This window comes from Peromyscus californicus, unplaced genomic scaffold, assembly GCF_007827085.1.
Source record: "Peromyscus californicus insignis strain IS unplaced genomic scaffold, ASM782708v3 Scaffold_17__1_contigs__length_78620276, whole genome shotgun sequence".
Classification (NCBI taxonomy): Eukaryota; Metazoa; Chordata; class Mammalia; order Rodentia; family Cricetidae; genus Peromyscus; species Peromyscus californicus.
Genome location: NW_026294469.1, coordinates 48,791,724 through 48,805,858, shown reverse-complemented (window position 1 = coordinate 48,805,858; position 14,135 = coordinate 48,791,724). Strand labels below are relative to the sequence as shown.

General features: G+C 41.3%; 1 protein-coding gene across 2 annotated transcripts in view; it reads left to right on the top strand.

Moving 5' to 3' along the window:
* Window positions 1–13,935, top strand: part of LOC128112467 (interferon-inducible GTPase 1-like) — a 33,884-nt gene extending 19,949 nt beyond the window's left edge. Inside the window, exons 1-2 of one of the 2 annotated variants that reach the window (XM_052741470.1) lie at window positions 958–1,044; window positions 11,110–13,935. In XM_052741470.1, the coding sequence (XP_052597430.1) occupies window positions 11,131–12,387 (1,257 nt within the window). In that variant the 5' untranslated portion in view covers window positions 958–1,044; window positions 11,110–11,130 and the 3' untranslated portion in view covers window positions 12,388–13,935. Of the gene's footprint in view, window positions 1–957; window positions 1,045–11,109 lie in introns of those variants that run through there. The other variant, XM_052741469.1, reaches the window with a different exon arrangement.
* Window positions 13,936–14,135: the final 200 nt, after the last annotated feature.

Below are 14,135 nucleotides of genomic sequence, written 5' to 3'. Positions count from 1 at the left end.
TAACCTAAGGCTACATTGAACATACACCCTAGTCAGAATCTACTACTACTATTATGCTAAAGGGACATAATATTAAAGCATGTCCTAATGATTTTCCGTTATGGCCATAAATTAAGGCATTACTTAATCCTTCTCATGGAAGCTCATATTTGTAGGAGGTTATAATCAATATAGATATCCACAGCTGTCCCAGATGTATAGAATAAGACATTGGTAAATGTTCAGAACTAATGGGTTATACATAGTTTTACTTCCAAAGGAATAGGAATAGTTATGGAAAAAAGGGTGAAAAGACTGTAGGAGTCAGATTTGTGGATGACTACAAGGAAAGAGTGTCTTTTGGACACTGCAGGGCAGTTATTCTGATAAATTGGCCATGGTTGCATCATGTGTGAGATTTGTCAAGCAGAACCAGAGGAAATCTCTGCATTGACAGGAAAGTTGAGAAGGACAAGAATTAAGGACATGAATCCACAATTGTGAAGAAATAAGGTTGTAGTCAGAGGGGGTCAAATGTTTTGTGTCTTGGGCGAGACTAAAACTGGCATCTGCACAGAACCCCAGACAATGTGCTGTACCACTTCAGTTTGTAGTTTCAGGCTATATTTGTAGAGTTAGGAATCACAAAAATTATTTTTCAACAGTTTGTTCTACCCTAGTTATTAAAATCCTGCCTGTTGTACCTCAGCTTGCAAGCTCTAGAATGCCTCGTTTTTTTATTTGGGGACTGTCCAAACTTTTCTGCCAGGAAATGAAGTGTTTATAGATTGAAAAAACAACACTTTGTTTTCACTTTCCTTTTCTTGGAAATGAAGGGAATTCTGAAAAGCCACTTGATCAATGCTCCTCCGTGATTGGCCAACACACACTGAGACAGGAGGAGCAGAGTCAGAAGAGTGTAGAAGTTCTTCCAAACTAACATAAACCTGCTGCTTTCCTCAGAGGTACCAGGGGTGGGTTCGTGTGAAGAGCCTGTAGCACGGTGGACAGCAGTTCCTGTAGCTGACCTACAGTGAGCTCATATACTGGACACGGGATTTTCTGGTAAGAGGACAGGAGCATTCAAATTTAACTTCTGAGACTCATCATCTTTTCTCTAAGGAACACATAGGTAACAAGATATTTAGGAACATGCCTGAGAGTGGGGATCCTCAGTTTCAAAGCTAGGATGCTTTGATAGTTTCTGGATTGGGCAGGCTTGTGGATGGTCTTTGCCAATCCTTCAAGCTGAGATAGACCTAAAGGAAATGATATGCGTATTGTTTTTGGTAAACATATCCAATTGTTGTGACTTGCCTCTTATTCCTCTCCCTATAATGACTGTCAACAGATGCTTCAGGTAATGGAATATCTCTGCAGTGTGCATGAGGTTGTTGTATCTCACTCTCATCTTGCTGTCTAGTTCAGGGTCAGTTATTTAATTCCTGCATCCCAAGGCTCTAGACTGCGGAGAGGATTTCTCTCTGCATGCTGCTTCTACTATAGCTGACTGTGGAAATCTGTGCCTGAAGAATCTTGTTCACTGTGTTTTTCTTTATTGTATAGCAGGAGTGCTAAGGATGTTTTCTTATTCTGTAGGGTACATGGGCTGCGTCAGGATGTGGTGGCAGCTGTCACTTAGGCAGGTTTCCTTTTGTAATGTTTGCTGTGTCACAGCCTTCTCATTCCGTGTTCACGTTCACTGGACAGACCTTGCAGACAACTGTCACACTGGAGTCTGCATCACAAATCCAGGAGGTAGAACTGAAAGAATGAGAGGGAAAAACTGAAAAGACAGAACAGTCTGTGTGCTTCAGGGACATTCTCTCTGTGCCCTGTGGGTGACTGGCCCTCAACAGGAAATCTGACTGTGGTGTTTATTTAACCAGGCTTAGCATCCCCCTTTGGACATCCTCTTTACTCACCTCTTCCAAGCTCATGTCTGAAGTCAGTTTGAACAAAGTTCTGCAGCTCTGGTTTCCTACACAGCTGTTCCCATTTGTCCTGTGGATTGGACAGGATCTGCCTGTGCAGTGAGTCTGTATATGTATGTTTGTGCTCATACACAATATGATTCTAAGATATCCAGTTTGTATTAGACTGTTTTTGTGCTCTCTTCAGACTCTTGACCCAACTGTCTATTAATTTAGTGGGACTTCAATTTCATACACACCAGTTAGAACTACAGAATAGTCACAAATGTTCATAATAAAGTCCAGATGCATTCCAATACACCCGTTCACTCCCTGATGATAAACCACCATATTCTAGTGTGTTCATGAAGAAGAACTGAGCAAGACAAAGGCACATTCTGCTACCTGAGGTTCATTATACTGTGGGAGGCTGACAACGAATGAACCCAGACAGATACACATTATGTGGCAGCAAGTGCTGTGAAGAAACTGAAACATAATGAAAACATGGTGAATGTTAAAGCCGGTACAATCTTATATCCCAATGGGGGTGTCAGTGCTAAAGCCTGCCTAGTTGAAGCACAACCTAGAGAAAGGCGATTAAGTTAACAGCCGTGTGTCTGCTGGGGGAGAGCAACAAGGAAAGTATTCAGTCACTAAGTATAAAGTCCTGAGATGAGAAGACAGCCTTAGATAGCAGAGTGACTGGGATTCAGACCCCAGAGGCCCCAGAAGAGTAATAATTATATTCAAAGTTATGTTGTACATAGCATGTGCACTGCATACCTAATGAACTTTCCCTGAGGGGAAAGGAATCCTTATGGTGCATCTCAGAGTTGACTTGACATGATTTCAGTGTCCTTAGGATAATTCTGACCATTTTATCATCCATGTGGTCGCAAGAATACTCAGAGGAAATACAGTGATGTCAATGACATAATCAAAGCTGGAATTGAGAAAGTCTTGAAGACGATATTGTAGGAGGAATGGTCAAGTGTGATTGGATTTGGAAACAGAGATTAAGTCTGTGAATTGATTTGACATGAGTGAGGCAGGAAGAGGAGGCTCAGGGGTGACAGTGGGTGTTTACTGGTTCCTTAACTGATGGTGAAGTCCACTGTGCTGCCACAGGAGATCTTGTTCACATTTGTGGAGAATAAAGGGTAGCAGTATAGGATCTGAGGTAATTAATTACCCAACAATCAAACCCAGATTCTTAGGTCTGACAACAAGTGTATTTACCTGCTGAGCCATGTTGCTGAACTTGATATTCATTTTTTTTGAGACAGGGTGTCAAGTAGCCCAGGCTAGCCTCTAACTCACTATGTACCAAGGATGACCTGGAAGTGCTGATTCTCTTACCTCTACTCCCTGAGTCCCAGAATTTCAGAGAGCCGCAAACTCCTGCATTTGATGAGGTGCTGGGGATTGAACTGAGGCCTTATTCATGCTGGGAAATTCTCTACCCCCTTCTCCAGAGCACAGTTAGAATTCCTTTATAAAATAAAATAAAATACTTAAAAGAAAACAGTGAATCTAAAAGATGACTTGAGGACACTGAAGTGCTGTATTGAATAAATGGGATTTAACATGGACTTTCCCACTCTGATTTTCCTCTCACCCTAAACATCTACAGCTCATTTCCAGTTCTCCCATCAGTCTGCTACAGTGGGGATAAGGACTAAAGAAAATGACTATGCCATAAAGTTGAGGAAATAGGATTAGAGTCAGAGGACCAAAAGGGGAGGTGTTAAGGTGACATTGGAACTGGCAGTCACACAGGAATTATGCTGTGTGACTTAAACTGAAGATGTGCTTTGTGGAATCAGAGGCTGTCTTAGATAAGGTTGCTATTGTTATGATGAAATACTATGACCAACAGTAATTTGGAAAGAAAAGGGTTTGCTTGGCTTATACTTCCACATCACTGTTCATCATCAAAGGAAGTCAGGACAGCTACTCAAACAGGGCAGGTATCAGGAGGCAGAAGCTGATGTAGATATCATGGAGAGATATTGGTTATTGGATTCCTAGCCTGCTTCCTTATATTGACCCCAGGACCACCAACCTAAGCATGGCACCACCCACAATCGAGTGGGCTCTCCCCACCAATCACTAATTATTCTACAGGGTTGCTTGAAGCCCAATATTATGTAGGTTTTTTTCTTAATTGAGGTTCCTTCCTTTCAAATGACTTTATCTTGTGTCAAACTGACAAAAACTATATAGTACAATTGACCCCTTGTCAACTTGACACACACACACACACACACACACACACACACACACACACACACATCACTTTTTAGCCATAGCCTTTCCTTTCTTGTTCATCTCCAATATCACAAATTAATACTGTGTTAGTTATGATTTCTATTGCTTTGAAGAGACACCATGACCACAGCAACTCTTATAAGGAAACATTTAATTGGGGCTGGCTTACAATTCAGAGGTTTAGTCCATTATTGTCATGGCAGGAAGTTGGGTGGCATGCAGACAGACATGGCCTTGAATAGGTAGCTGAGAGTTCTATATCGGTATCCATAGGCAGAAGGAAGAGAAAGTGAGCCACAGGGCCTGTTCTGAGAATCTTAAATCCCAAAGCCTCCAACAAGGCCACACCTCCTAATAGTGCCTTTCCCTAAGAGCCTATGGAGGCCATTTTTATTTAAACCACTACAAATATCAGTATCACAATATAAAACATTTTACAACTATTAAAGTCACACCTCTTTACAAATTCAAACACTTTAAAATTCAACCTCATTAAAAAAAGCCCTCAATGTCTCTTTTTAAATCTAAAGTCTTTTATTTCACAGTCTCTCACCTGTGGTCTCCTATAAAATCACAAATAATTTAAATACTTTCTTACTTCAAGAGGGAAGAGCCAGGGCACTGTCACAATCATATCAAAGCAAAAACAAATTCGAACTGTGTAATTAATTCAGTATCCATGTCTGGGATCCACTCGAAATCTTCAGGATTCCTCAAAGGGATTGGGTCACTTCTCTTGCTCTGACCTCTCAACAGTGATTTGGACTGTCTCCACTCTACTGCTGCAGCTGTCCTTGATGGTCATTCCATGGCACTGGCATCTCCAAAAATGATAAAGTCCCTTGATGCAATGAGGCTGCCACCAATAGCCACTCCTGGGCTCTCTTCATGGTCCAAGCAAGCCTCATTTTCTCACCTTCAACTCTTCAATCCTGGGGCTTCCACCAATACTGAGGCTGAACCTTCTCTAATGGCCTAAATCCTGGCCTCTCACAGTGCCAAGCCTCAGCTTCTTTCCATCACTCCTTCATGTCTTCAAATCCACCTGAGAGACTCTTGGACATTACCAAGTACAACTGCCAGGAAGAAGTAAAACCTTGGTGGCCTGGGAACACAGCTTCTGTGCACTGACCCTGAGGAAACACTTCCCAAAAGAGTTTGCCTTGGTGATGTTGGTCTCTTCTCAATCACTGCTAATTTCTTACCTCCAGTTGGCCAGCATTTAGTTTCCCAGTAAAGCAAAGACTTTCTTCAGTATCTCTGTTCTCTTGTTAATTACAACTAATTCTTCAGCCCCAGCTAACCATAACCACAGATTTTCATCTTTAGTCTTTAAGTGACTCTCAAACTTCCCTCTGGAACTTCACAAGCCAGGCCTCCATTATTTGCTTTACTTTCAACATTCTTATCTTCCAAGCTTCCACAGAAAAGGTTATTAAGTTTTGAACTCCTAATGGCTTTCTAGACCAAAGTTTCAAGGTCCTTTCACAATCCTTCTCAAAACAACATGGTCAGATCTCTCACAATACTCCATGATCCTGTTACCATCTTGTCTTAAGGTTTCTATTTTTGTGATGAAACTCCATGACAAAACAAAACAAAACAAAACAAAACAAACAACAACAACAACAACAACAACAAAACAAGCTGGGAAGGAAGTCAGGACTGTAATTCAAACAGGGCAGGAACCTGGAAGCAGCTGCTGGTGTAGAGGCCATGGATGGGGTGCTGCTGACTGGCTTGCTTGAACTGCTTCCTTTTAGACCCCAAGACCACCATCCCAAGGATGGAATCACCCACAAGGGCCTGGGCCTTCTCCCATCAATCAATTGCACCTGAATGAGCAAAAACCAGATATTTTTTCCTGTGGAAACAGAGGCATACTTTTCCCCAAACATAGTATTTTATAGGCTGGTTCAATTCAGCAGTTTCTTACTGTCAGGACAGGAAGGGATTAAGAGAAAGCAGCTGTGGCAAGGACCTTGCTCCACAGTGAAGAAGTTGGCTCAGGAAGGAAGGGAGGGGAGATCCACATGTACAAGGGCAGCTTATGGGCAGAGTGCCCGCCTGGCAATCAGCATCCTGCAAAAAAGAGGGTCAGCTTCCCTGTTCTTAATAATTAACACAAGGTTCTTGGTCTGGTGTTAGAAGTCCTGTCCCAGTCTGTCTTCCCCTTACAAGCTGCCCCAGCCCCAGGCCCCATCTACAGTGTCACAACAGGGCCTCAGCAGCTTAGCAACCACAGGAAGTTTCTCTTTGCTGGCCCTCCCTGGGAGTGTATCCTGTTGGTCTGAAGCCTGTTGCCTGCCATACCATGCCTTATTGAGCATCCAACCACCCCCTTTTCAGAAAATGATCCCCAAGTCACTGGCTTGGGCCTGAGAGTCCTTGAACTGGTCCAAGAAAATGTTCAGGGGATGTGGTGGTGGTGGTGGTGGTGGTGGTGGTGGTGGAAGCCATTTGCCACATCCCTTCTAGGAGAACAAGAGTAGTGTTCAGACAAAAACACAAGAGGGCACCAGAGCACACTGTACCAGTAGGGCACATTAAACAGAAACCAGGAATGGGCTTACAGCTTGTCTCACTGGGGGTGGAGTGTGGGTGGTGTGGGAGGGCAAGTTCTGTTTTTGTGACAGGAGCATCCTGGGTTTCCATTCAACCAAAGGAATCCTCTGTCCCAGTTCAACCAAAGGGACACAGTCTCTTCCAGGTAGTTCAGAGACATCTCTGAGCCCATGTGGTGTGAGTGCTAATAGTGCAACCAGGTAACACTCAGGCCTCCAGATTCAGTTAGCTCAAGCTTCCCAGAAACATCAACAAATGGATCAAAACAATGACAGCCAGAATAATGACCAACCAAGACAAAGAGTGCTCAATTACCAGCTTGGTTCAAATGCTCAACATGTCAGGAGTCTTTGGGGGGACTTCCTGGCCAATGCAGCATATGTTCAGGTCCATGAGAAGTTCCATAAAAACCACCAGTCACATATGCAATCAGCAAGAGCAATTATTAAAATTACCAACATATTTGTGTCTAATCACCTGCAAAAATGGCAAATTGTGACCTGGAGAGAAGCTCGAAGGCTCCTTTTAATCAGGGTTAGATAACTTCCAGGGAGGAGAGTTTAGTCTGGGGTCTGATTGGTAGGTTTAAACAAAAAGTTTATAGGATTGGTAGGTATCTCTAGTGGTTAGGGACTTTCCAGAGGTGGGGTAGGGAAAGCTATCTTTTTCAAGCAGAAGGCTGTGGAGCACCTGCTGATTAGTTACAGATGAGTTGTGCTTTTCCTGAGAACTATTTGCTAAGCTCCAACCAGCTCCTCCAAACTGAAGCTAAGGGCTGGTCCCTGGCAGGACTATTAGGAGAGCCTGTCATGGCCCTTGTCTGGCTCTCTGGCTGCTCATACAAAATATATGAAAATTGCTGTGTCTCAATCCTGTGACTTCCTAGTACTCTTTTCTTGCCTCTTTCTATCAGCTCAGCATATTTATTCTAAACTCCAGGGGAAGCTAGACTGGGGTGAAAGACGCCCCTGTAGGATGCCTCTGCTACAACCTGCTGGGGACAATGTTAGGATTGGTCTGTTTGGTTTGAAACATTTTTATTTACTATGACAATTTCATGCATCTATGTAGCATTTTTATTCTCTTCACCCAATATTCCTCTCTGTTTTCCCACTCTTATTCTCTCTGGGATCCTTCCTCTTCCCAGTGGTTGCCCCTATGATTTCTAGTCTTTATGTTTTTAAATACTCCACTAATTTTCCTAAGGATCACTTTCGTGTTCTGGTGTGGGGTTATTTACTTGATCATGGGCAACTTTCTAGTGGTCACATGTTAAAGAACAGTGACTCTTTCTCCCCCACCAGTAACTAATCCTAATATCTCCTCAGCTAAGTCCTCATTTGACCCTGATTTCCTTCATGCTGAAATGTGGACAGGCTAGATCTTTGGAAGTCTCTGCAGGGATCCCTGGTTACCACGAGTTCACACATACAAATGCCATGTCATATTCAGAAGACATTATTTCAGGCCACTGCCCCTGCCCATCCTCTGGCTCTTCCAGGATGTTTCCTGAACCTGGTTAGGGTGGGGGTTGATAAAGATGTCCCTGTTATATTTAGCAATGAGCACTCAACTGTCACGTGTTCTCACCACTTTGACCAGTTATGAGACTGTGCATTCAAACACTACCCACTGCAGAAACAGAACAAATGGGAACTTAGCAGCAACAACATCAACAAATTCCTTGTCTGAGTAAGGTGTCCCTAATCTCTGGTGTAATCAGAAGTATTGAGAAGGAATTGGCCAGCATGACTATTTATCAAACAGCAATAGTTGAAACTGTGGGCATATTTAATTAGGGAATCCTCTTTAGCTTCATGGTTTTTATTAGAAAGTTGTAGTTCTAATGAAGAAATGTATCTATTTGTAATGACTGATATTTCACATCACTATAGTTTGTTGTGTTCATACTCAGTATAAGACATTTAAGACAAAGTTTTAGAGTTGCTTATTTTTTTCTTGCTTTTAGTAGTTTGAGAATTTTGTACAATGAGTTTTATTTGTATTTTGATTATATTTATTTATTCATTCTCTGTGTACTCATATACTGGGGCTTGGTGCCCATATGCTAGAGCGTGCATATGGAGGTCAAAAGACAAGTTGTGGAAGTCAGTTCTCTCTCATCACTATGTGAGTCTTGGGACTAGAACTCAGATCATTTGGCTTAGTGACAAGTGGCCTTACCTGCTCAGGCATCTTGCTGGCCCAAGATAGTTTTACAGTGTGTATAATTAGAACAAGGGATGGGGATCAAAAGGATGGGAGGCTTTGTAAAAAGATTCCATGAACTTTTGTCTTGATAACTTTCACCAGGCTACATCCGGTGGATCCAGGCTCATGGTTGCCCTGATATATGTAACTATTTTCATTTTCATCAGGGTCTAGTCAGCTTTTGAGATTGGCCAAATTTATCACTAAATAGTTAATTTCAGTAGCCATCAGAAAAGCTTAGGTCTGGCCTCCCCTCCTCTGTTAGGTTTATGTGAGGCTGACAGAGTTGAACCTGGATGTCTATCCAGCATGGAAGATAAGTAACAAAATTCAGAGGGAACTCTGGTATTTTAGTAAGAATTGCCTAATCAGTAGGCCAGAAGCTGAGCTGCAACCCAACACCCTCTGAGATCAGCATTTTCCTGAGGATGGGGAGCAGGGTTTGGGCTTTGTGGCCTTTGTTCTTGGTTCTCTGTTTTGTTGCTGGCAGTGCTGGGACCCAGGGACTGTCCCTGTCAGCAGAAAGGCTGTCCCCAGGAAACGGAAATACTCACCTGAAGGAAACATAAGGTTTAGAAAATTTTACAAAAATATGTACATACCAATTTAGGTATTAAAATATCTAATACCATAACATTATATAAAAATGTAATGTCTACTAGCCACGAATTGCTGTTGGATAAGGTTTTTTTGTAACTTAGCACAACCTTCATCTTATGGTTCTGATGAATATCATTTCAATTAAAGTCTACTTTTGTAAATGTTACCAAAGCAGATCAGTATCCTAAGAGAACCTCCTTGATATAAATAACACCAGATTTTAGAACTGTATCAGTGTAGTGAACTTTGACCTTAGAAATTTTAATAACCTTTAGATATAGCTAACTCAGAGATACACATATACTTTTTTTAATCTACAGCCATGCTCTATCTTAAAACAAAACTAATTTACAAATAATTTTCCTTCAACATTTCTAAAAATATATACTAGCATACTTATGACCTATATCAAGTCCATGGATATAACAGAAGTATCAATACAGATTGTCAAATCCACATTACTATTATCTATATCAACTCAGCCTATTGACTACTCTTTCTCCTGTCTCCTGCACATGTTGTCTGTGTTCATTTGAAATGCTGCAGGTGCCCTCTTGGACCATCTGTGTAGCAAGCATCGACTGGGATGGGTGATGTCCTAACAGTACTTTATCTGGCTTGGCTGTTGATTCAGTTGTTCAGGGACACTAAGTGTCTTTAAAGGAAAGTGGTCTAGGACATATCTGTGTGGCACTGGTGACTGGACTGGCAAACACTACACCCCATATAAATATGCATTATACTTTGCAAAGTTTGGTCCCTTTTCACCTCAGAAAGAGACTTGGCCATTGGCCTTGAATCCAACTCTCTATTGCAAAAGTGTTATATACTACACATCAGGAAGGAATAATCAATAAATACTCAAATGAAGAAACTTCAGTAAAAGAACAAATTCAGAGAGTTGGATATGCCAAGCAGATAAATAGGGAACTGTATGACAACCCAAGACCAGAGAGTGTGAGGGGTCATTACCAGATTTAAGCAGAAAAAATAATAAGAAGAAAATATTTTCCTTCAAAATACCAGGAGTACTGAACAGTTCAGAAAGGCCAAATAGTATTGATTACAAAAAATGATGGGTGCAGGCACAGTCAGACATGTAGTCCAAGCAGGACAAAGGCGAGGCCATGATTACATACAGCTGAATGATACTGGAAGCTAGAAGGTGAAGGACCTTTGCATATGTAGTCTACATAGCAGGGAGGCACAGAGCAGGCCGAAAAGGTAAGATGATCTGTGAAGAGACAATGGAGACTAAAACATTAAAATCTCCTGGGAAGGGCTCAGCTACCTGCAGAGAGAATGACCCTATTGCGTCACTTACAGGTGAAATCTAGAGTAGCCAGATTCATAGAGGTAGAAAACAGGGTGGTGAGCAAAGCTGTGGGGAGAAGGAAATAGAGTGATGTTAGTCAAAGGACACAAAATCCCAATTGTGAATATGAACACAGTGGGAGATGTAATGTATAATTACAACCATTAAGGATGGGATGTAGCAATATATTTGAAATTTACTAAAATGAAAATTTCAATTTGACACACATCCTCTCAACTTTCTTTCTTTCAGGGCCTTTATTTGCACACAGTCATGGGTCAGCTGTTCTCTTCATCTAAGGATGATCGCCACAATGATTTGGCCTCCAGCTTTGCTGACTATTTTAAGAAGTTTAAAACAGGAAACAAAATCATTCCTCAGGAAACCATAGCTTCAATTGAGTTAAGCCTGACACAAGGAAACATTCATGGAGCAAACTCTTCAATCACTGATGCATTAAAAAAAATTGACAGTAACCCACTCAATGTTGCTTTGACCGGGGAGTCTGGAGCAGGGAAATCTGCCCTCATCAATGCCCTGAGAGGGATTGGGCATGAAGAGAAAGACGCAGCTGAAATTGGAGTGGTGGAAAAAACCATGGAGAGACATCCATACAATCACCCCAATATTCCCAATGTGGTTTTTTGGGACCTGCCTGGGATTGGAACCACAAATTTCCCACCAAAAGATTATCTGGAGAAAATGAAGTTCCATGAGTATGACTTCTTCATTATTGTTTCTGCCACACGCTTTAAGCAAAATGATATAGACCTCGCCAAAGCAATCAGCATGATGAAGAAGGATTTCTACTTCGTGAGAACCAAGGTGGACTCTGACTTAAACAATGAAAAGGAATTCAAACCACGAACCTTTAACAGAGAAAAGGTCCTGCAGCAGATCCGCACCAATTGTGTGAAAACGTTTCAGGAGAATAACATTGAAGAACCACCAATCTTCTTGATCTCTAACAAAAATTTGTCTGATTATGATTTCCCAATCCTGATGGACAAGGTTATGAGTGTTCTCCCTGTACACAAACGACATGTTTTTATGCTCTCCTTGCCTAATATTTCAGGTGCAGCCATTGAAAAGAAGCAACAATCCCTGAAACAGAGGATTTGGCTGGAAGCCTTTACAACTGACCTCCTGAGAATCATCCCTTCCCTGACCCTCTTCATGAGCAGTGATGTGGAGAATCTTGAGAAAAGCCTGAACTTCTATCGAACTGTGTTTGGAGTGGATGATGCATCCTTGCAGAGTTTGGCTAAGGACTGGCAAATGTCAGTGGATCAGCTCAAGGCAAAGATGAAATCTCCTAATGTGTTCACAACTACAAAGAAAGAAACAGTACAAGAAAGGCTTTCAAGATATTATGAGGAGTTCTGTTTGGCTAATGGGCATTTGTTTAATAAGAATGTTTATGTTAAGGAATTATATTGCCTAAAGTTATATTTCGTTGACATGGTGACAGATGATGCTAATGCTCTTCTCAAAGAGATATGTTCAAGAAACAACTTGGTTTCTGATTAGGCTGAAATCCTGTAGCTGTCAAACATCAGAATCAATGACAGAAACACAGGACACTGATATTGCAAAACAACATACTTAGTTTATTCATGCCATCCAGGCTTTATCCATACTTAGTGTTCATATATCCACATTAGCTGTAGCAAGGGGATCAATCAGATGTATGTAAATAAGCTGAGATCTAAAAGCTATCTACTCACTTTGAATAAACCCTCAGATGGAGTAATTGCACACTTATTTAAATTAGTTTACTATAAAGCAGCATCCATTTTTAAGTTTAACATTGTGATGGTTATAGTTTTGAACAGACTTTAGATCACATGGGAGATGAAACTCTGGACTTGATTCGGGGAATTATTTTGCTTATGTTAATTGATGTCGGGAGCCCTGCATGCTACGGATAGCATCATTCCCTAGCTAGTGTGTATCTTTGAGTGTTTATGTGGAGAGAGGTGCTAATCAGCAGCATGCTTTCATTCATCCATTGCTCTCTGCTTTTTCACTGTGGGTAGAGTAGCACTAGCCGCCTCCAGCTGCTGCTGTGAATTCTTGGTAATGATGGCCTCTGTAACCTTCAATTTGATACTTGTGTCCTTTCTTGATAGCAGTACCCAAGGAAAAACCATAACTGGGCTGGAGACATGGCTTGGTAGATAAAGAACTTACCTTACAAGTCTGAATACCTCTGTTCAGATCTCTAGAGCTCACATAGAGCCAGCTAAGCATCTGTAATCACACACTCCTGTGGTGAGATAGGAGGCAGAGACAGAGAATCCTGGAAGCTCTGAGGCCAGCTCACCTGCCACATGCAGCAGTGAATAAGAGACCCTGACACAAGGAAGTGAAGGTAAAAGTCAACACCAAGGTTGTCCTTTGACCTCCGCACACATGCCATGTCATGTTCATGCCTGCAATCACACGTGCAAATGCACACAAACCAAAAGTTTATTCTTCAGAAGAAGGAAGTTTTGGGGCAGTAGCTCAATGGTATCATACTTGCCTAACATGCTTGAGACCTCGGGTTCAATCTCTAGCATTCCAGAGAAAGGGTAAAAGGAGGGTGGATAAATGGCTCCGAGGTTAAGAACACTGGCTGTTCCTGCAGAGGACCCCGGTTCAATTCCCACATAACAGGACCCACATAGTAGCTACAGTAGACTGTATCTCCTGTTCCAGGGGATCTGATACCCTCTCCTAACCTAAACAGGGACCAGTCACAGATGTGTTAAAAGATATACATGCAAGGCAAACATTCATAAAATAAAAGTAAGTAAAGAACAAAATTTAAATATATATGTTTAAATAAAGAGCTAACATGTGCACAAGAGAAACAATAACCATAGAGATTGCAATAGTCTTAATAATACCTAAGATTACTAAATATTCTATTTAATCAAAATGCTTGAGAAAATGTTAAAGAAGCTCTCTAATTATGTGCCAGAACCAGTGAAGATGAATAAATTCCTCTACTTTATAGATTTTAAATGCTGTGATTACTAAAATACTGATTTACTCCATATCAATAAAAACCATTTAATAAATTCTTTTGTTAAAATATAGACATTTGTTGCTACTTGATATTCCCAAGAACCCATAATAGCTCCACAATGACTGTATTACTATTTTTGGATGATTATCTCATTGTCCATTCCCTGGCTGACACTTTATCTTCCATGAAATAAAATTCAAATAACCATTACATTTGTTTCTAAGACTGAAAGAAAGACATAGAGGTAAGGGAAAAGTATTCA